Genomic DNA, 20,098 nt, shown 5'->3' with positions numbered 1-20,098 from the left:
TTAGCAAGTTATAGTCGCATTTATTGGAGATCCTTTTGTAGAAAACTTTACTGTCCACTCAAAAACGCCAGGTGTCCTTTTGAGCATTTGTTTGCGTAATGGCCCTTCTCACCGCACTGGAAAAAGAAAACACATACTGAAAGTGACTACATTTGAGGGCATCATTGTAGTATGTGGAGAGAAAAAAAAATGTTTTTATGCATAAAATCAAATGACGTCCCACCTTGTAACACGTAACTTGATCCAGTGGACGGGGACCTCGAGGTCCACCCATGTTGTTAGAGTGCACTATCCCAACAGCATTCGGCATTCTCTGGTTGTTGTTGACATTGGTGTTGGTTAACTGGATGAGTGAGTGTGAGGACCGGTTTGTGGGCTGCATGTTTTGCTGCTGGAGATTAAAATTAAGATGAAACATTAGTATTAAGGTAAACATTAAACAAGTTGAAAAAATTTAAATAAAAAAATTCACAAACCTTTTGCTGAGACTGAGCCTGTTGTGGTAATGGTGGCTGTTCAGTTGCACCCATAGGGAGTTCAAATCTTGGGCTAGGAATTACAAAATAAGAATGCTTATGATTAGAATTAATGCAGAAATGTGTATGCATAAATTGCAAACACAGATACTCACTGCATAAATTTGCATGACTTGCCCTCCGGGCAGAAGCCAACAAGGTAATTTACACAGATGACTCTTCTTGTGTGTCTGTGCCTGCAATCCGGACCTAAAGGGAAGGTGAAGATTTACATTACGTTACATTATTTAAGATTTACGTTACGATTAGTAGAAAAACATTTATTTTCTTCCTGTTACAATCAATTTTTAAATATCTGTAAAATAATGTAACTTAAAAAAAAACACACACAAAAAAACACTGCAAAAGACTTACCATGCTTACAAAAGCCCCTATCATACCAGGGGCAATCTTTAATCTTAGATTCTGGGTCAATGTGCAAAAATGGACACTCTTTATTACTGCACTCCCCTGCAAAAACAAAAAATACATTTTAAGACTAACTACACACAGATAGATAGATAGATAGATAGATAGATAGATAGATAGATAGATAGATAGATAGATAGATAGAAAATACTAACCAAATTTAGAGTAGAAATAACATTCAGGCATCTTTGTCATATCATACTCATGTAAAAATTCACATTGGTCTCCTTTCTTGCATAAGCCCCTCAGCCAGTGTTTGCACACCACGCTCTTTTCTCCACTGATGTGTCTGAAAGGACACATTCCACCTGTCAAAAGAGAAAGAGCTGTAGAGTCTGACCGAAGCGATAAACCTGATTAACACATGAAGTCCTTAAAGCAGTGTTCATCCCACATGCCTTTCATACAGGCGGCTCTCATGAAGAACTCGCACACAGCTGCTCCAGACTCTGAAACAAAGCAAGAACAGTCTGTGTCATTATCAACTGAACATTTAAAATAGATATGAATCATAATGCTCATAATAACTTACTGTCCATTCCTGGGAAAGGCAGGGGCTGAGCGCCCAACTGTTGTTCGACAGCGATTTCAAGATCAAACTTGATGTGGTCGACACACGCGATTAATTCCTGCATGTTGATAGTATATTCTGTATATGCTTCTGACCAGCAGTTGAAACTCTTCTCTTTATAACACCTGATCAGAAAACTAAAATAAGTCTTAGTGGCTAACAACTTATCAATTTGCCGTTGGTCAGGTTTAATTCTGGACGTAAAAGAGAGAATATAGCGAAACGGTATACAGATTTATTAACTGGGTAAGCAGTTTGTAATGTAGCGCATGAGTAAATCGGTAAAGATAAAGAGAAACATTGTAAATAAACAGATGATTTTAGAACCGTCTCCTTCCACAGCGCTGTTCGCGAGTGACCCCTGAACTCCAGGATCTACAAACGATTACCATCGCATCGATTTTCAGAAAACGCGCGAATATGGTGTTTTAAATTGAATTTCTTAAGAAGGGTAATACGTTTAGTCTTATTAATATCAAAAGGTGTGTCAATTATCTTCTAATTATTAGTCGTTGGATGGCAACTTTGACTGCACAAAGAATCTCCAAAAGGGCTGGTCATGATCAGGGTGTTGGTTGTTGATTAAAAGGTCTGCTGTAGTCACTAGCGCCATTTGCAGCCCCTAACAAAGGCACTGTGACGAGTGCTGACTGTGTACCTGGGATTAACAAAATCTATTTAACAAAAAAAGATAAGATAACTGATTGAGGCTTACATTTCATAGGTGTAAACTACCAACAGAAGCTGTTTTTTGTCCGTTATTCTTAAAGAAATCCAAAACTTAAAAAAGATTATATTATGTCCAAGATACCAAGACTCCATAAAACTAACTTATTAAAACTAAACTGAATATTTTATGAAATATTTTTGACTAAGTGATTCTACAAATATGTTTGCTTATTATTAAACGTCTGGTTAGTTTGTTATATTGTTTAGATTTAAAAGAACATAATAATAATCAGTGTAACGTGTGTAACGTAATGATTACTTTTTTCAAGTAACTAGTAAAGTAACACATTACTTTTTAATTGACAAGAGAATATCTGAGTTTTCGAATAAGTGACACCAGTTCCCTTTCATAGGTCACTTCAATGCTGCGGTGACGTCACCACTATGGGAACACCTTCGGTGTGACGAATGTCTGAAGCCCTATACCATCCCGCCAATCCTATTGGCCAAATAGCGCGTGGCACCGCCCATGCATGCGTACGCATATATATACCTGGTGCCGCGCGCCATTTCACTCAGATTTCATTCCTTCAGTAACGAAGCGAATCTTCTGTGCCCTATTATCTCGTGTTCAACAGCGATCGTCACGAGCAGTATACTCCTCAACCGCGGACGCGATGAGTCAACGAAAGGTAGGAGCCGTATGATGGGTTATCACAAGGAGGCACTTATGAGAGGTTCGTTGCAGCCTCTCTACAGGTTCTCTCCTTGATAGCCTACGGCTACAGTATATATATATATATAAGAAAAGTTACGGACGAGCGGACAGGAGAAACGCGCCTCTCCTTCCTCAGTGAGCTATTTATGAGGCTACTCGCATGGTGGATTACGGCTCACAGCCGCCGCGTTTTTGCTAGCGGCTTGGCCGATGTTTATCTTGTTGGATTAAATCCTGCCGTGGATACGCTTCAGGATTATATACAACGAAACGCAGCGTGTTTGACGCACACGCCTTTCTTCATGTTAATATGCCAGGGACTATGCCCTTCACTGAGAGTGCTGTTGGACTGCTAATGCACATCTACCCTCTCACTGCAGTCCCCACACTCTAACTTTGACTGTCTCGCAGCAAAGGCACCTCGAGCGTCATTGAACTGAGCTATCATTCGCGCGCCCCCTCAGACACTCTGCACAATCCAGCCTTCAGAGTTTGAGGGACGGCGCGGAGGCTGGCAAAGATGGCCATCGTATGACGGTTCACACAGCCGCCGCGTTCTCGCTAGCGGCGTGGCCCGATGTTTATCTTGTTGGATTAAATCCTGTCGTGGATACGCTTCAGGATTATACACAACGAAACGCAGCGAGTTTGATGCATGCATTTTCCTTCATGTTCTCTAACATTGACTGTCTGGCAGCAAAGGCACCTCGAGCGTCATTGAACTGAGCTCTCATTCGCGCGCCCCCTCAGACACTCTGCACAATCCAGTCTTCAGAGTTTGAGGGACGGCGCGGAGGCTGGCAAAGATGGCCAGCGTATGACGGTTCACACAGCCGCCGCGTTCTCGCTAGCGGCGTGGCCCGATGTTTATCTTGTTGGATTAAATCCTGCCGTGGATATGCTTCAGGATTATACACAACGAAACGCAGCGTTGTGTTTGCCAAGGACTGTGCCCGCCTCCAGAGAGTGCTGTTGGATTGCTAATGCACATCTAACCCTGCAGTCCCCACACTCTAACATTGACTGCCTCGCAGGAAACAGCGCTTCGAGCAGCATTGGATTGAGCTGTAATGCCAAACGTTCCCTCAGCAATCCAGCTTTCAGAATTCGAGGGGCGATTCAAGGGTCCTGCACAGACGACCCATTTATGACGGCTCGCACAGCCGCCGCTTCCGCTAGCGGCAGAGCCCGATGTTCAATCTGTTGGCCTAATTCCTGCCGTGGACACGTTTCAGGATTATACACAACGAGACGCAACGGCTCTTATGCATACACTTCCCCTGTGCATGAACGCCACGAGCTTTTCGTGCCCGGACATTTTTGCAGGAAGCGGGAATTTTGAGACCGCTAGTATGGTCTCGGGCCGTGTGTGAACACTTGCCCGACAATTCTCTATGGGTGTTACGCACGATTTGTCACGGATACACCATTCAGTTTCAATAAGGCCCGCCACCTTTCCGCAGAATTCTTTCCATGGTGGCGAAACCGATGGAAATAGCGGTGCTGCGACAGGAGATGTCAACTCTGCTGAGCAAAGGGGCTATAGAGGAAGTACACCCCTCTCAGATGGAGGCAGGGTTTTTACAGCCGTTATTTTGTGGTTAAAAAGAAAAAAAAAAAAACACGGCGGATTACGACCCATTCTGGTTTTACACCATCTGAATCTTGCACTCAGGCCGAGGAAATTCAAGATTTTGATGATCATCAGGAGACTCAGGAAGTTCCTCAAATTCGCTTTAGAAGGCAAAGCGTATCAGTACTTCTCAAAGTGCATGGATGGATCTCTGGCCCCTTTGCGGCCCCAGGGTGTTCGTGTTTGAACTATTTTAGGCGATTGGCTGGTGTTAGCGCAATCGCAGACTCAAGCACACTCTCATGGGGATCTTGTGCTGAATCATTTAACAGTCTGGGCTTACGCATGGAATGTTTCACCCCGTTGTCTCCGCATCGGACGATTCCGGTGACACGGCGGTGTGTGATGTCGCTAAAACAGGTTGGAATTACTGGCGGGTTTTTTTCTGGCTCTCCAGTATTTCTGCTGATCGGCCGTCATGTGCTGCTCAGATCAGACAACACAGCGGTTGTGTATTACCTGAATCATCAGAGAGGATTATGCTCTCGCCCCCTGTGCAGGCTGGCGAAACATGTTCTTTGGTTTCAGAACTAAATTCTATCGATCCGAGCTGTTCATGTCCCCGGACGTTGGACTTCAGAGCGAATTTGCTATCCAGGCAGACTCTGGAGCAAGCGGAGTGGGGATTGCACCCCCAAACGGTGAGTCTCCTATGGCAGATTTTTGGGGAGCGAAGTGGATTTATTTGGGTCAAGCACGACTACGCATTACCCGCTTTGGTTCTCCCTATGCCCTCCAGCACCCCTGGGCTTGGATGCATTAGCCCACAACTGGCCCAGGACCAGTTTGTATGCATTTTTCCCCAATCCGTCTGATTTCGGCGGTATTATGCAGAATACGGGTGGACAGGGTGGAACAGCTGCTGCTGTTGGCTCCGCGGTGGCACACACACAGTCGTGGTTTGTGGATCTGATCAATCTGTTAGCGGGCTCTCCATGGGAGATTCCCCTCAGACAGGATTTATTATCACAAGCACAGGGACTGATTTGGCACCCGAGGCCAGATCTATGGAATCTGTGGGCGTGGCCTCTAAGCGGAGTGAGTTCATATGTCCCGGTCTTTCTGCTGAAACTACCGAGACTATACTGAATTCTAGAGCAGCTTCTACGAGACGCTTATATGCTTTCAAGTGGAGACTGTTTACGACCTGGTGTGAAACTAGTAATATGGATCCAGTTTTACTGCCCAGTGGCGTCAGTACTGGAGTTCCTTCAGGAACGTTTTTCGGATGGAGTGACACCAGCTACCCTAAGGTTTACGTGGCAGCCATTCAGCTTACCACGAATATATAAATGGTGCCTCAGTGGGCCGTCATCCACTGGTTTCTCGTTCATACAGGGTGCGTGACGGCTGAGGCCTTTCCGCCCCGTGCGAGTTCCTTCATGGGTTTTCCATTGGGTTGCATGGTTTATCAGGGCATCTGTTTGAGCCCTTGGAATTTGTTCCGGATAAATCCTGAATTTTATAACATGGACTCTGTGGCAGTATTGTTGCGACCAAGGCCTAATTATGTCCCTAGGTCGCATCTATCCCTTTCGCTTTCAGCAGGTGGTCCTGTAGGCTTTTTCCCCTGCTGTGGCGAAGTCTGGAGATCTAAGTCTTGCCCTGTGAGAGCTTAAGAGTTATTTGGATCGTACTGCCCCATGGTTGAGTCTGACCAGCTGTTGTCCGTTTGGACAAAGGAATAAAGGGCATGCGGTTACAAACAACGCATGTCCCATTGGCTGGTGGAGGCAAAATATTTAGCCTATGAGGCGCGCGGGCTCGCTTCGCCCTTAGGAGTAAAAGGTCATTCCACGAGAGCAGTGGCTTCTTCTCAAGCCTTTCTCAGTGGATCTTCTATGGATGATATCTGTGCTGCGGCAGGCTGGTCCTCACCGAGCACTTTTATCAGGTCTTACAGTCTGGATGTGAGGATGGCTCCTGGCTCCTGGCTCCCGGGTTCTCTCCGTTTGAGCAGATGCTTCCTTGGATCCCAGCTATCAGGTACGTCAGGCGTTATGGTGTAGCGTTCCCATAGTGGTGACGTCACCGCAGCATTGAAGTGACCTATGAAAGGGAACATCTCGGTTACGTATGTAACCTTGGTTCCCTGAATAGGGAACGAGATGCTGCGGTTCTGGCCGTGCCGTACCTTGATAGCATTCTTCTTCAGTCATGAAATCTGAGTGAAATTGCGCACGGCACCAGGTATATATATATATTCTGCTTTCTATTGTGCATGGGCGGTGCCACGCGCTATTTGGCCAATAGGATTGGCGGGATGGTATAGGGCTTCAGACATTCGTCACACCGAAGGTGTTCCCATAGTGGTGACGTCACCGCAGCATCTCGTTCCCTATTCAGGGAACCAAGGTTACATACGTAACCGAGATGTTACTTTTTTTTCCCATTTATTGACCGAAAGCTCTCCTGTCCCCATGTTGAGTGAAATCGGGAGTGAGATGTTATTTTAGTTCTAGAATAAATGTGAACATGCATTAAAGGGGTGGTAAAACGCGGTTTTTCGAAGGCTTGATTGTGTTTGTGGGGTGCACTATAACATGTGTTCATGCTTTGTTTTTTAAAAAATCGCATTATTTTTCATATATTTTACCTTTACTCTACACTGCTCTGTCCCTCCTTGTAAAACGGTCGAATGGTTTCCGGGTTCTATGAAGCCAGTCCCACAAAAATAGCAATGGGCTCAGATTGGTTAGCTGGCCCAGTGTGTTGTGATTCGCTAACCGCCTAGAGCACGTTTTTCGGTAACGTCACGCCCCTTAACTTTACCAGTTGTCTGTGCTTTGGTGGTATTAGAAACAATGGCGTCAATAAAACCATACCAATTTGAGCCCGAATCGGACCCAGAAAATTTTAATGAAGATGAACGAGCAGAACCTGTTCAAGAACGGCGTTTAAATGACGTTTCAGAATGGTATGTTTTTGTTGTTGATATCTAATACTTTTTTAGATACGCTGTAATTTAATTGTACTAATTATAATAGTTGATGTTTAATTTATAACAATAATAAGTGTTTGTCTATTAACAAAAGTGTATTCAAGAACCTTTTTTATTTAAAAAATATATATATATTATTAGGTGTAGGCCTACATGTAATAACTGTGCAAAAATGCCAATTGAAGAGGAAAACATCTGCTGCAAAGAAATACAGAAGGTAGTGTAATAAGCTGGTACCAAAATTATGCATAACGTGTTAATAGTTCTGTATAATTCTTTTTTCATATTTAAAAGATGAACATAGGTTAATTGTACAGTATGTTCTCATTGTCTTACATTACGGTTTAGGTTGTAAAACAAATGATGGAGGTTCCAGACCCTCCTAAATGTATGGTTGAGCATCCAGGTTTTGAACCAAACTGCTTAAATCCGTATACTTTGCAAAATATCAATAATATTTACAGAGCCGACTATGGACCAGTGAGACGCAGAAATGAAGAGGAGTAAGTATTTATTAAATTTTATGAAATTATGTTGTGTAAAAGAACATAAATAAAAGACGTTAGATACAAAATATATATATTTACACAAGACATGTTATTCAAAAGACAAAAACTAATCAAAATATACATTTTTATCAAACATATTTTCAAATCACATATACATGTTTCCAATATACCACTGGTTTTATACACAATATTGAGGTTTTCTATTCCTGCCATAGGCGTTTCCGTTATCTGGCCTATCGCAGCTTTGTCAACTGGTGCTGGGGCTACCTAGGACGTAGTGTGAGGGTTGTCATCCCCTCATGTGTTGTTAACTGGATCCGTCTACAGTTTCCTGATCCAGCGGCACAGTATGTTGGGTTCCGGCCACCCCTCGACTGAATCGTGACACAGGCTGGGCAATCACCTCTTCTTTGGAAGGTTTTTCATACTGTGATGACAGAGGAGGTGGAATGGGGATTGCATGCAGCTCTTCCGCATATGGCTTGGAGTCCACAAAGACTTTATGTAACAGAAGGCTCATAAGGTCATCGACATAGTCTGTAAAAAACAGAATACTGAGTCACTCTATGGTTTTACATAATTACTGATAAATAATCTACCTTTGTTTTATAATTAACATTTGTGTAATATTTATAAATATTTTTTGTAAGCTTATATTTATTTTATTATAGCTTTTTTTTATATTATTGTTAATAAAACAAACTTACTGTATGTTGGTTCTATTTTCACTGGCTTTGCTGTGCATTCCCCTTTTTTGGACTTTGGAAAAATGATCTTATACACAGCCTGTCCTTCAGTTGTTGTTGCCTGCTCACGGTTAGCATTTTCATTATAGTGCATTGCTGCAACATACAGCCTGTAATCGGTGCACAATCCATAAAATATGAAAAGATTAGTAGACTGTGTTGTGACAAATAAACAAACAATTCAGAATAAGAGACAAATGTTCAATCAATGATTATAATGGTTTCTTTCTTGCAAGAAAGGCTCACAGTCGCACAGTCAGTCAAGAGAATGTGAGTGCTCGACAAGATGGGAGGCTTTATAGCTCTTTATATCTCTGCTACTCATAACATAGATAACATACTGTAGGGCCACAGACAAGGCTCCTAACCTATTTAACCTTTTTCTTACTTATTAGGAAAGAACATTATTTATTATAGGGAAAGATCATTAATATTAATAAAATAATGAATAAAAAAAACATTTCCATAACAATTGTTAGAAACAATGCTTATAAATATTACTGAATATGTCAAAGATTATTACCTGCACAACATTCCTATGAAAGGGAAAATCACGTTCTTTGGGGCAAAACGCAAAATCAGACTGTGGAAAGCCTCCAGTGATGACGTCTGAAAGTTGTGGCTGAGCTTTTCTATATCCTTGAGAACTCTCTTGTTGTATAATAGCTTTTCCACTTTATGGAGTGCTATTGATCCTGTAACCAAAAAGGTAAAATATGAAGAAAATCTCAAAATTTTACTAGTTTACTGTCATTTTATTGTCATTTGTCTCTCTATACAGTCATACCTGGTTGGATCCATTTTTTTGGATCCCTGGAAACTTTGTCTGGGTGTTCACACTTGGGGAAGAGGTGGTTCTCATGAACATGTACATTTTGGATGTGGTTCTGCAGTGAATTCCACTTCGCCACCTTTTCTGGCCCAGACTCAGAGGAAATCGCACTCCAGTAAACATGGTTTTTGATGCTGTGCAACCATTTTTTCAGCACCTCACAGTCCTTCATTTTTGAAAGTTTGTCAAGTTTCTTAGATAAACCTGTACAAAGTAAAAGCTTGGTTGTACAATCATTATTTCAAGATAATCAAATTAACACAAAAATAAAAATGTACATGTTAGGTTGAACAATTAACTGAATAAGAATCAATTAATAATACAAAGATAAATAATTACCTTTCTCAAAGTGCCACACGTCATAGAACTGAGTGATATTGCGGTCCCTCAGGTACTTCTGAATCTGCGGATGGCGATCGGTGACGATGTAGTCAACAGCTAAACCATTAGACTCGAGCTTATCGAGACAACGCTTCAATCCCTCCTTTTCCATATGATAACTTCCACCAACCTCGTTGCTCTGTTGTTGGGTACACAACATTTCAAATGTATAAACAGAGTAGAGTATAAACAATAACAGATAAAAGAAAATGTAACATTTTTTTTAAATGCTTAATTACTAACCTGAACTAGTTGAAGATCCAGAATTTTGTTGGTTTCCATGTGCATAATGGTGTAGCTGCCAAATTTTGCTGCGTGTCCTATTGTAAACATCATAATCATATATAGAACATTACTGAGAACATCAGTATCATAATATTTTAGGAAAACTCAAAGACTATAAAATAAACGGCGTGATTTATTTTAATATACTGTAAACGTACCTGGCGTGTCAGCACGCATATCTCCAGCCACAGCAACATTTCCTCCCTCTTGCAGCTGTCTTATAAGATTCAGTTGATCTTGGTTCCACTTGTGTATTATGGTAGGCTCAATGAAATTCCTGGCATGAATCCTAAAAGTTACGAAATGCATCATCTGGAGCTTCATGGCCTTGAAAATCTATTAACATAGAAATCATACAGTACATACATACTGAAACAACACAGTATTTTTTTGTGAATTTTATTGTAATTGTAATACCTTCTCTAGTTTTTTAAAAGATCCACCGGTAAAATACGTTGCAGCAGACAATAGCAGGTTTCCAAGTGGGGTACTCCCTACAATGGGCTGGCTCTGCCACTGTCTGTAGTAGTTACACTTTTCACAAAGCTGGGTGAATGCAACAAAAGTCCCCCTTCGTCTGCTCTGGACAACACACTTTGTCTTACAAATTGGACAGGACACAAACAGCTCTCGAAGACAGCTTTCAAAAACAATGTATTTGTTATCGCTGTGGTCGGGCTGTGGATCCATCCTAAGGCAATATAAAAAGAATAAATATTGGGAAGTTGCTTTCATGTTTTATATATTTTTTTAAACACAAATGTATTGGTAAAAAAGTGTGTAAATATGTATTTATATCTTACGCCAATTCTGATTCTTCAGTAACAACAGAATCTGGGTTATATGTGGAATCGGTGGGTTCGACATTTAATTCTGATTCTTCTTCCTCATCCAACACCAGACGAGGTCTCTTACTGGGCCTGAAGACTGAGCCCCTTACTGGTGTTGAAGACAGCTGCACATCAGGAAACATGTCAGTTGTTTGGGTGCCCACATCATGACCATAATATGTTGCCTGAATGCCTACAAGTAAAAAAAAAAAGTAAAAAATACAATTACTCATAACCATCTGTCATGCTATTACAATTTTTTTACAGTGAGAAACATAAGCCACTTTCTAATACACATAAGTTTCAGTAGCCGGTATAACAATTATAATAAAAAAAGACAATATGTACTAGAACTGCATATGATAAAGTAACACAAACACATTTAATGTCTGTATTTCATACATTTGCTCCTTAAGTGGAAACTGCTCGATGTACCCATTGAAAGTTGTGTGCCCACTGATCGCATCTTTGGCTTTATCTCTGTGGCTACAGTTTCGGTCTCTATAGGGTCTGACTGACATCCAACTTCATGAAGTGTAGATGTAGTGGGGAGCTCTTGGGAACTCGAACCATGCTGAGATGTTGTCTGTAAGAAATAATGACAATATGTAATCAATGATCAAATTACAGCTTAAAACATACATTTGACATGTAAAATAGTAGGAAAAAATTAATTACTGGATAATAATCATTGGACCACAAAAAATAAGCTTCATAAGCAAGAATTTCATATAATTGTTCTAACAAATTATATTAGTCCTCAAAGGGATTTTTTTGATTAAAGAGTGAAGATCTATAGTAATCGGTACTGAATGGAATCGTTACTTTTGTATTTTTAGAACGCTTATAGCCAAATATCTGTCGCTATAACTATTAACCCAAAACGAACACTAAACATTGGATTTACTATAGTAGCCAAATCAAACACAGAACCATGTTTAGCATGCCTGCAGATAAACAAACATGTAGATAAACAATACATAAACGCTCTAATCAAATAATAATATACACTAATTCCAAGTTCGCTGTTGAGATTAAGAAAAAAAAGTTTGTAACGTTAACGTTAGGGGTTTGTCGAATGCATGAATGAACATTTAACAAACTGGTTTGCTGAGCCAAACAGCGTTGTTATTTGTTCACTTCCTTGATACAATGTACAATAAGCAATACAAACTATTAGAGTAAAACACATCGACGAAAAATAAGTCATACTTACAGGTTGTGGCCCGTAAACAGCTTCTGTTTTTAAAGTTGGAACTGCTCCATCTTTCAGGACAAGCCGTTGGGCGAATCCTGCATTGTACTCGCGAAGATTGTGGAAGCTTTCCTCCGTGAAATGTGCAGCACAGAGAGCGAGATTTGGGTAATAATTTTGAGGGACCGAGTTAAAAATAAATTTTAACCATTGATCCCTAACTTCCCCGTCCCTAGGAAGGCTGAACAAAGTGGACCTGCAATCCGGATGAAAATAACAGCGTTTCGTCGGCATCGCGGCAATGACACTCCAGCATACAACAACTCTTCTCAATCTCCACAGCAATATAAAATGGCCTCGCTCCCCACCCCGCCCCCTAATTTATTATTCTCGGAGGAGGGGTTTTGGACTTAGTGACGTCAGCAACCCTGGAGGAATGTCGTGTAGTCCCTGTCTACCGGCCGTTTGCTGTAGTCCTTAGAAATTGATTTCTTTAAAAGTAAATATCTCCCTTTGCTTAAAACTTTGAACGTTGTAACTTTGCAGATGTTGTTAATGCTCAAACAGGAACATTACACACTAGCTAAAGTTAGAAAAGTGAAATCGTGTTTTATCACCCCTTTAATTCTACAAAATTAAATTCAGTCACACACACACACACAAACAGATTTAGTTTCCCTCAAAACTAATAAAAACAATTAAAAGCAGCTCAGACTATGACTCAAAGCTGCATTAGTTAAATATGTTAAATAATAGATATCCTTTATGTATTTAATCCCATTTTATTAACCAATTTACTGCTGAACTTCGATGGTCCAATTAAACAAAATAAACTAAAATTTGTTCTTTTTTTATTGCTGAAGGCTGTTGTACTTTCTTCTGCTGCTTTCTATTGTACAGTAGTTAAAACAGAATACATGAAATTATTTCAAATATTCTCGTTATTTGGTTCTGATGTGTTGGATTGTTTAAAATGACTGAATACACACAGATTTACCCAGCAGTTTTTAAGATGGTGAAATTCTGAGTTTCAGTCTTTTATGTAATTCTGTATGTCTTTTAGTAATGAAAATACAGAGAATAGTTGATGAATCAGGGAGATTTTCTCTTTGACCCTGACTTTTGTTTTCATCTTTGTTTTAAAAAAGAAAGTGGTAATTCTGAAAAGGTCAGGATATTGAGATGTACCCTCGTTCCTTCCAAGATAAAACTGATAACACACACTTCACCTTTCTAACATTAGTCTCATTAAAAGATTATTCATAAACCTGCTAGGGAGGGACTGATATTTCACATTATGCCACGCTGCAGTGGGTAGGCAGTTAACAATGCACATATAAAATAAATAACTGAAAGATTCATACAAAAAAATTGTTTACAAACACAAAAATTCTGATTTGTATGGGATGAAATATTCTACCTTACTCCCTTTACCAGAGCCTGCTTATACAACACACATCATGGAAGCACACACTCAAAGCACGAGACTGGACAGTGTAACCCAGAATAAGACACACGGTTTAATACAAATAATGAAAGAAAAATAATGAAAATACAAAATCAAAGCATACACATACAATCCGTTTCAACATTGTAATGACAACCCAATAAATGTATTAAAAATACAAATCAAAAATCAGTAAGTTCGAAACGTTGTTGCCCTCTTGACTCATCCAGAACATCCTCTGCATCCACAGTGAGTGCACTCAATGATACGACCCTAAGAAAACAAAACCACAAATTAGGAACAGTGGCACATTTACATTTAGTCATTTAGCAGACACTTTTATCCAAAGTGATTTAACAATGGAAGCAATCAAAATCAATAAAAGAGCAATGATACACAAGTGCTATAACAAGCCTCAGTTAGCTGAGCCTGTACACATAGCAAGGTTTTATTTATTTATTATTATATAATAAATAAAAAGAAAACAGAAAAAATAGAAAAAGAGTAGAGCTAGCTAGTGGTAGAGGCTTTTTTGCTTTTGTTAATTGTATAATAAATAAAAAGAATACAAAATATTAGAGAAGCTAGTGTTAGTTAGTTTTTTTTTTTTTTTTTAAACAAGCAGTTAGTGTATTTTTTTTAAAGGCATACGTTAAGTAATGGGACAGATTTTGGATGGAACTTTTTTTTTTTTTTTTTTTTACATGTGACGGATGTATTCGACTGAGTAAATTAAACTACTTGCATGACTTACCACTTCGAGCTTGCCCTTGGGAACTCTGCAGATGCAGTTTGTCCCGAAGTTTGTGTCACGCGTCTGAATGCACCGCAGACAGCACAGATTTTCATAGCCCTGTTTTTTCCATTTGGCAATCAGATTCTTGTCTGCATAGCCCTCTCTGATGCAATATTCATAAAGCTCTGCGAAAGAAGCTCATAAAAGTTAACAACTCACCTAGAAACAAACGGTACAAAAGACTGCACCCACCCCCACACCTCGACTGATGGCCTTCCTCTTGTAGAAGAGGTCGAAGATGTAGCGGCTGCGCTGGTGATGAAGTCTGAAGATCGGCCAGAGAGACTCGACCTTCCGCTTGCCCTCGTGAGGATCGGTCTCAACTGAAAACACCGCAGCAGTTTATAAACATCGGAACACATTCACAATAAAAGCTAAATAAAAACAGTACATTTTCTCATTCTAAATAAACGAATTAAACGTGTGAATATTGATGTTAACTACACTAACATTCATCCTGACTGATTAAACATCCCAAACAAACAATCGCCTCGTTAGCTTTATAGCTAACGTTAGTTTCTAGCTTGCTGAACGAACCTTCGCGCATTTTCTGGTCCAGCTCGTCAAGAGTCGGCTCTATGAGCTCCCAGCCATCTGGAGGTGGTTTCCTACTCCTTTTCACCTTAGGCATTATGTTATTTAAACAATAAACGATCGCCTCAGTTATTTATCAACAGCGAGCCGCTTCACGAAGAACTGCCCGATGTCTGTCGCCGAGCGGGTGACGTCACTCCGAGGGTCCTTTCAGTGTGAGTCGTCACGTCAACGAGCTGTCTTTGTTCTCACACATAAAACACAAACTATACTTATTTCCAGCCTTGTTTTCAATTGCTAAAGCGGAATGCATTAAATCATGACTATTTCACATATCAGCGATAGTTTTATTATGGTGAAGCTGCGGTGTTATTCTATCTTCCAGCATATTGCATCAGGCTAGGTGTCCGATCGAGTGCCTGAATTTAAATATAGGACCAGCTGGCTATATGCTAATCGATGACTGTACCTACTTAATCGTGGGATTTTGTATTTGCTTTAGTTACTGTATCGCCCCAGAGCCAAATCAAACCACGTAACTATAATTAATTGCTGCCGTTCAGTCCGTTGTCTAGAGCTGGATACGCGCGCATGTGGCGAAGTGTGGCAACCTGATATGACATAATTCATAACTACCACGCTTTTGTTGTGACTTCGAGTGTGCTTTAGTCGACTGTTTTTGTTTTTATATCCAGTCAAGTTTAATCTTCATCATGCCTAAAGGGGGTAAGGGATCGTTTGTTGTGTATGTTGTGGCTGTCAGAGCCTGGTCTTATGATTGACATTATATACTGTCTGGGTGTTTGTACGTTTAAACTACGTCTTCTCTGTTATCAGCATATTTTCATTTGTAACAATGTTATTAGAAAATGATCTGCTTTTATTTTTATTTATTTGTATTTTTTAGGGAAAAAAGGTGGCCATAAAGGTCGCATGAGAACTTACACAAGTCCCGATGAAATAGATGCTCAAATGAAAGAAGAAAAAGAACGAAAAAAGGTAAGTTTTATTGAAGATTCATACAGATATATGACAAATATTAAGCAACATCAAGCAACAGCATTTAAGTTGGGCGTTTAAAAAAAAAGAGATTAAAAAAAAATGAAAATTCACTTAAATTTTTTTTATTAATCCCACTGCCAACAATTAATTAATGTATATGTTTAATTTCTTTAAAAAAAAGTAATAGCATTTTTAATCAACATAATCATAACAGTGATAATTTTTAACACTCCAGTGAAACAACATTTCGCTCAGGTGATGAAAGGCAGACGTCTCCAATAATTTAGTCCACTTAATTAAACCCCGTCCTTTTGTTACAGTCAGCTGCACGCTTGCATTCAGACTGCTCTCCATCCAGTCCAGTCGATATTTTTAATTTTTTCACTTCAACCACTCTCTGATTCAGTGCCTATACGCATGTCAAATTAGCTAAACAGATTCATCGCTGCATGTGCTGATGGTTTATTTTACACTGTAGAAGGAAGAAGAAGAAGGTGCAGCAGTAAACGACAATCAGAGCGAGGACAAACTGACAGCGTCAGGTTCAGAGGACAGTGACGATGAGGGGTCTGAGGTAAGTTTTCTTTTAGACTGATGACGAGTCCATGTTCCTGCAGAGCTGTCAACCTACTTATAGATCCATTCATCTGAGACGACTGTGGTGGGACGTAGACATTCAGCCAAGTGTCAGACATGCTCTCACTCAGTCTAATGGGTCTGACATGCTCTTACTCAGTCTCATTAATGTGGAATCTTATTGAGTGGAGCAGAGCATTGCTTTTTGATTAGTCACTCAGTCACTGTGTTTGTAATGTAGGAAGTATATATATATATATATGTATATATATATGTGGGATGTCACACTCACTGTCATCTGATGAATGTACTGTAGGCTGGCGGTACTTCAGCAGATGTTGTATCAAATAATGCGGTCAAGTTCCAGCATGAGCTTTTGTATGAATGCACAAAATGCCTATATGGAAACAAACTGATCTCTTGTCTCCATCAGTTTAATTTCATTATTATTATTATTTACTTGTATAGTATTTATTAATGTCTTGAATTAGCTTCTTATTTTTAAATTTAAATGTGTCTACATTTTAGTAATTTTGTCACATTTCTTTGTTGTATTTATTAGTTTTTTTATATTTCTATTTAGCTTTTTTTTTACTTTAGTTTTTATTACTTGTAGTACTTCAGCTTAAACTTATTTTATTTCAGTTAGTTACAAGAGCATTTATCATTTTCATTTCAAGTTTCATTTCAAATTTTTCATTTAATATTTGTTATTTTTGAAAATGTTTTAATGGGGTCATGAACTGAAAAACCAAAATTCCCTTGATCTTTCCTTGACATATAAGAGGTAATTTAACTTTAAAAACATCCAGTAAGTTTTAGAACTCAAAATGTTCCCGTTAGTTTAAAAACAGTTTATATTGAAGGCCAAAACATCAGCTTGTGGAATGTTCTACTCTTTGATGTAATAGTGTGGATAAGCTCCGCCTCTGCAGAAGAAGATCAACGCCTGCTTCTACATCGCTCCCTGTTTAGCCCCGCCCACTGATTCATGCATATAGTGTTTACAAGAGAGGTGAAAGCGCAGGTCTATGCAGAAACCAAAACAATTAAAAAGGCTGTGATGATGAAAACAAGACGATGTGCAGTGCCAAGCTGTGGAAAAACTATATTTGCATTGCCTTCCTTCTGATCCCAACATTAGGAAAGAGTGGAAGAACTTTGTTTAATGAAGATCAGGACGGCGTCAGTAAGAAATTCACTTCATCACAGCAGCATCCATCTGTGAAAGATGTAGGCTGTCAAACACACAACTATTAGCCAATCACAGCAGTGAGAGTTTACTTCTGAGAGTCTACAATCTGTCACACCTGTTCAAACAGAGCATTCTGATGAGGGAGGTTAAAAACAGGAAGGAACCCTTTAAGTTTTAGTTTCAGTTAACAATAACAACACTGATCTCTGTTTTGTCACAGAAAAGAAAGGGAGTTGAGGGCTTGATAGAGATTGAAAATCCCAATCGAGTCGCCCAAAAAGCAAAGAAAGTCACAGACATAGAACTTGAGGCTCCCAAACAGCTTTCCCGAAGAGAAAGGTAAGAGACACTGGGGTGAGTGCAGCTAACAACATTTTCCTTCAGCTACTGCATACCATCTCATTATTTACCTTCATGTTATGTCACAGTTTTTGTCACTGCTAGACATCTAGACACGTGAATCTGTCCCTTCTCTACTCTTTCAATAAGTTTCTTTTCATATTTCAGAGAAGAGATTGAAAAGCAAAAGGCCAAGGAGAGGTATATGAAAATGCATTTAGCAGGAAAGACAGATCAAGCTAAAGCGGACCTCGCTCGACTCGCCATTATCAGAAAGCAACGTGAGGACGCTGCACGGAAAAAAGAGGAGGAAAGGAAAGGTAAATTGTCCGCATTAGTTGATGTTGTAGAGCAACTTGTGAAAATGTCTCGCTGGCAATCAGAGATTCATTATTGTATTCTTCTTTGTCACTTTAGCAAAAGAAGCAACGCAGGCAGCAGCAGCAGCGGCTAAAGGACTACATACGTTGTCTCTCAAATAATCCAAATAGTGGATTCTTAGAGGTTTTGATGCATTTGTGGACAGTATACGATGATATTGACAATGTTATTTTTGAAGACGAAGCAAAAGATAATGTGGTATGCTATAACACAGCGTTCCATTGAACAGGAATATATCAGAGTATATTAACCCAGAAAGCAGCCTTTTAATTGTCCAAATAAAATGCCTTTGTGAGAGCCCTGATGCTGTCACTGAAGTGGCTAAATCTTAATGCTTGCTTTCACTCAGTGATATTAGAAATACAGACATATTTATTAATATATTAACATATTGCCACATGTAGCTGAGTCAGTTTTGCAGTCTCATTTTAAAGGATTATTGTAAGGATAAACACGTAATAATCTGTCCTCAGATGTAAAGGACCTCGTGTATTTAGAGTGATGTTCTGATGGTATTCTCTTCTTCAAATAATGTAAAGAATAACATGCACCAATAAAATGTCAGAACGTTTTTTTTTGAAAATGTATTTGCATTATATTGTCAACTGTTTTGTGTATCTCACTAGTATTATTGTGAACCTTAAGAACTGTTTTGATTTTTAAGGTGCAGTTTTGTACTTCAGCACATTTTTTATGCAAAATGTTGTAGTTGTTAAATGTACTGACAGTCGGTATTTTTTTTTTTGAATGCATAAGAAACATTTGGTCAAGTTAAAAAAAAATAATAAAAAAAAAAATAATAATAATATATATATATATATATATTGTTACATATATTAGTATTATCGTATTGGACACTCCATACCGTTGCTTTCCAAGTCCCAGAAAAGCCCAGGGTGACTGTAGCATGTATATGAGATATGAACAAAAAGGGTATGTAAAAAAAAAAAAAATGCCGAAAACAGAAGAAAAAGGAAAATGTGCTCTCTGTATGTATCACGTATGGAAGCATATGGGTAGCATTATTCAATTTGGAATGTAATATTCAAAATGACAATGCAATATGTAAAATGACAATGCATTTCTGTATTTACATTTACATTTTCCAATACATTTGTGCAACGTTTGGTGCAAAATGAAATAACACAATTTTCATTTGCCATTTCATACACCAGTTTTAATATGTAAAATGAATACTAATTGTAACGCTTTGTAAGTTGCAAAATTAAAATGAAAATGTATTACAGAAATGATTAGATATGTCTAACATGTTCAAGCAAAAACTGTGGCAAAATTATAATTTAAATGCTATTTTTCTCAAATGCATTAACACTCACAGTCAAGACACTTACGATTGCATTTTCATTCAATGTCCCGCAATGAATGTAGCAAAATTCAATGTGCACATTGAAAATGCATTCCGAGCCGATCACGTGTCCGCCCCCTTGCGCCATGTCAATCACTGCGTGAACAAGGCGGGGCTTGCAGAATGTCAGAGACTCAAGAGGATTCAAGTGAGAGAACATGGACAAGACAGTTGGTCAGTGTACGTTTTTATCATTTCGGTTTATGGC

General features: G+C 39.2%; 4 protein-coding genes across 6 annotated transcripts; 1 reads left to right on the top strand and 3 right to left on the bottom strand.

Moving 5' to 3' along the window:
* Positions 1-2,027, bottom strand: cpsf4 (cleavage and polyadenylation specific factor 4). 2 transcript variants are annotated; one of them, XM_059558508.1, is made up of 8 exons: positions 1,477-2,027; positions 1,343-1,393; positions 1,100-1,252; positions 891-986; positions 632-725; positions 477-549; positions 224-388; positions 1-116 (listed from the first exon to the last, which is right to left on the bottom strand). In XM_059558508.1, exons 1-8 carry the CDS (start codon positions 1,577-1,579, stop codon positions 48-50), a joined length of 804 nt encoding a protein of 267 aa, XP_059414491.1. In that variant the 5' UTR covers positions 1,580-2,027; the 3' UTR covers positions 1-47. The 2 variants fall into 2 exon arrangements, with proteins under 2 accessions (XP_059414491.1, XP_059414483.1); XM_059558500.1 differs by having other exon boundaries at positions 224-391; positions 1,477-2,006.
* A 6,445-nt stretch (positions 2,028-8,472) lies between these two features.
* LOC132121545 (uncharacterized) lies at positions 8,473-12,618 on the bottom strand. Of its 2 annotated transcripts, XM_059531089.1 has the most exons (8): positions 12,276-12,618; positions 11,495-11,645; positions 10,188-10,264; positions 9,903-10,083; positions 9,519-9,767; positions 9,255-9,426; positions 8,693-8,734; positions 8,473-8,522 (listed from the first exon to the last, which is right to left on the bottom strand). In XM_059531089.1, exons 1-8 carry the CDS (start codon positions 12,546-12,548, stop codon positions 8,510-8,512), a joined length of 1,158 nt encoding a protein of 385 aa, XP_059387072.1. In that variant the 5' UTR covers positions 12,549-12,618; the 3' UTR covers positions 8,473-8,509. The 2 variants fall into 2 exon arrangements, with proteins under 2 accessions (XP_059387072.1, XP_059387160.1); XM_059531177.1 differs by lacking the exons at positions 8,473-8,522; positions 8,693-8,734 and adding an exon at positions 8,771-8,827.
* A 1,136-nt stretch (positions 12,619-13,754) lies between these two features.
* On the bottom strand, positions 13,755-15,276 carry bud31 (BUD31 homolog). Its single transcript, XM_059558489.1, has 4 exons — positions 15,035-15,276; positions 14,698-14,820; positions 14,456-14,622; positions 13,755-13,974 (listed from the first exon to the last, which is right to left on the bottom strand). The coding sequence occupies exons 1-4, from the start codon at positions 15,126-15,128 to the stop codon at positions 13,924-13,926; spliced, it is 435 nt and encodes a 144-aa protein (XP_059414472.1). The 5' UTR covers positions 15,129-15,276; the 3' UTR covers positions 13,755-13,923.
* A 207-nt stretch (positions 15,277-15,483) lies between these two features.
* pdap1b (pdgfa associated protein 1b) lies at positions 15,484-19,111 on the top strand. The gene is made up of 6 exons (XM_059558476.1): positions 15,484-15,757; positions 15,939-16,030; positions 16,512-16,607; positions 18,025-18,143; positions 18,312-18,463; positions 18,561-19,111. The coding sequence occupies exons 1-6, from the start codon at positions 15,745-15,747 to the stop codon at positions 18,623-18,625; spliced, it is 537 nt and encodes a 178-aa protein (XP_059414459.1). The 5' UTR covers positions 15,484-15,744; the 3' UTR covers positions 18,626-19,111.
* The last annotated feature ends 987 nt before the right edge of the window (positions 19,112-20,098 follow it).

Source organism: Carassius carassius, chromosome 1, assembly GCF_963082965.1.
Source record: "Carassius carassius chromosome 1, fCarCar2.1, whole genome shotgun sequence".
NCBI lineage: Eukaryota > Metazoa > Chordata > Actinopteri > Cypriniformes > Cyprinidae > Carassius > Carassius carassius.
Note: the sequence above shows the minus strand (reverse complement) of the source record. Positions and strands in the feature narration are given on the sequence as shown.

What these genes read in the sequence shown, in the direction of transcription:
- cpsf4 (XM_059558500.1), bottom strand. Translation starts at nt 1,579, where the DNA reads ATGCAGGAATTAATCGCGTGTGTCGACCACATCAAGTTTGATCTTGAA. An exon ending in GAGAGCCGCCTGTATGAAAG is followed by an intron (nt 1,253 to 1,342) that starts GCATGTGGGATG and finishes CTCTTTTGACAG; the next exon opens with GTGGAATGTGTCCTTTCAGA. An exon ending in TTATTTCTACTCTAAATTTG is followed by an intron (nt 987 to 1,099) that starts GTTAGTATTTTC and finishes TTGTTTTTGCAG; the next exon opens with GGGAGTGCAGTAATAAAGAG.
- bud31 (XM_059558489.1), bottom strand. Translation starts at nt 15,128, where the DNA reads ATGCCTAAGGTGAAAAGGAGTAGGAAACCACCTCCAGATGGCTGGGAG. An exon ending in GGACCAGAAAATGCGCGAAG is followed by an intron (nt 14,821 to 15,034) that starts GTTCGTTCAGCA and finishes CGGTGTTTTCAG; the next exon opens with TTGAGACCGATCCTCACGAG. An exon ending in CCAAGGGCAAGCTCGAAGTG is followed by an intron (nt 13,975 to 14,455) that starts GTAAGTCATGCA and finishes TTGTTTTCTTAG; the next exon opens with GGTCGTATCATTGAGTGCAC.
- pdap1b (XM_059558476.1), top strand. An exon ending in GTGACGATGAGGGGTCTGAG is followed by an intron (nt 16,608 to 18,024) that starts GTAAGTTTTCTT and finishes GTTTTGTCACAG; the next exon opens with AAAAGAAAGGGAGTTGAGGG. An exon ending in CAGCTTTCCCGAAGAGAAAG is followed by an intron (nt 18,144 to 18,311) that starts GTAAGAGACACT and finishes TTCATATTTCAG; the next exon opens with AGAAGAGATTGAAAAGCAAA.
- LOC132121545 (XM_059531089.1), bottom strand. Translation starts at nt 12,548, where the DNA reads ATGCCGACGAAACGCTGTTATTTTCATCCGGATTGCAGGTCCACTTTG. An exon ending in TGGATCTTCAACTAGTTCAG is followed by an intron (nt 10,084 to 10,187) that starts GTTAGTAATTAA and finishes ACCCAACAACAG; the next exon opens with AGCAACGAGGTTGGTGGAAG. An exon ending in AAAAAAATGGATCCAACCAG is followed by an intron (nt 9,427 to 9,518) that starts GTATGACTGTAT and finishes TTTTGGTTACAG; the next exon opens with GATCAATAGCACTCCATAAA.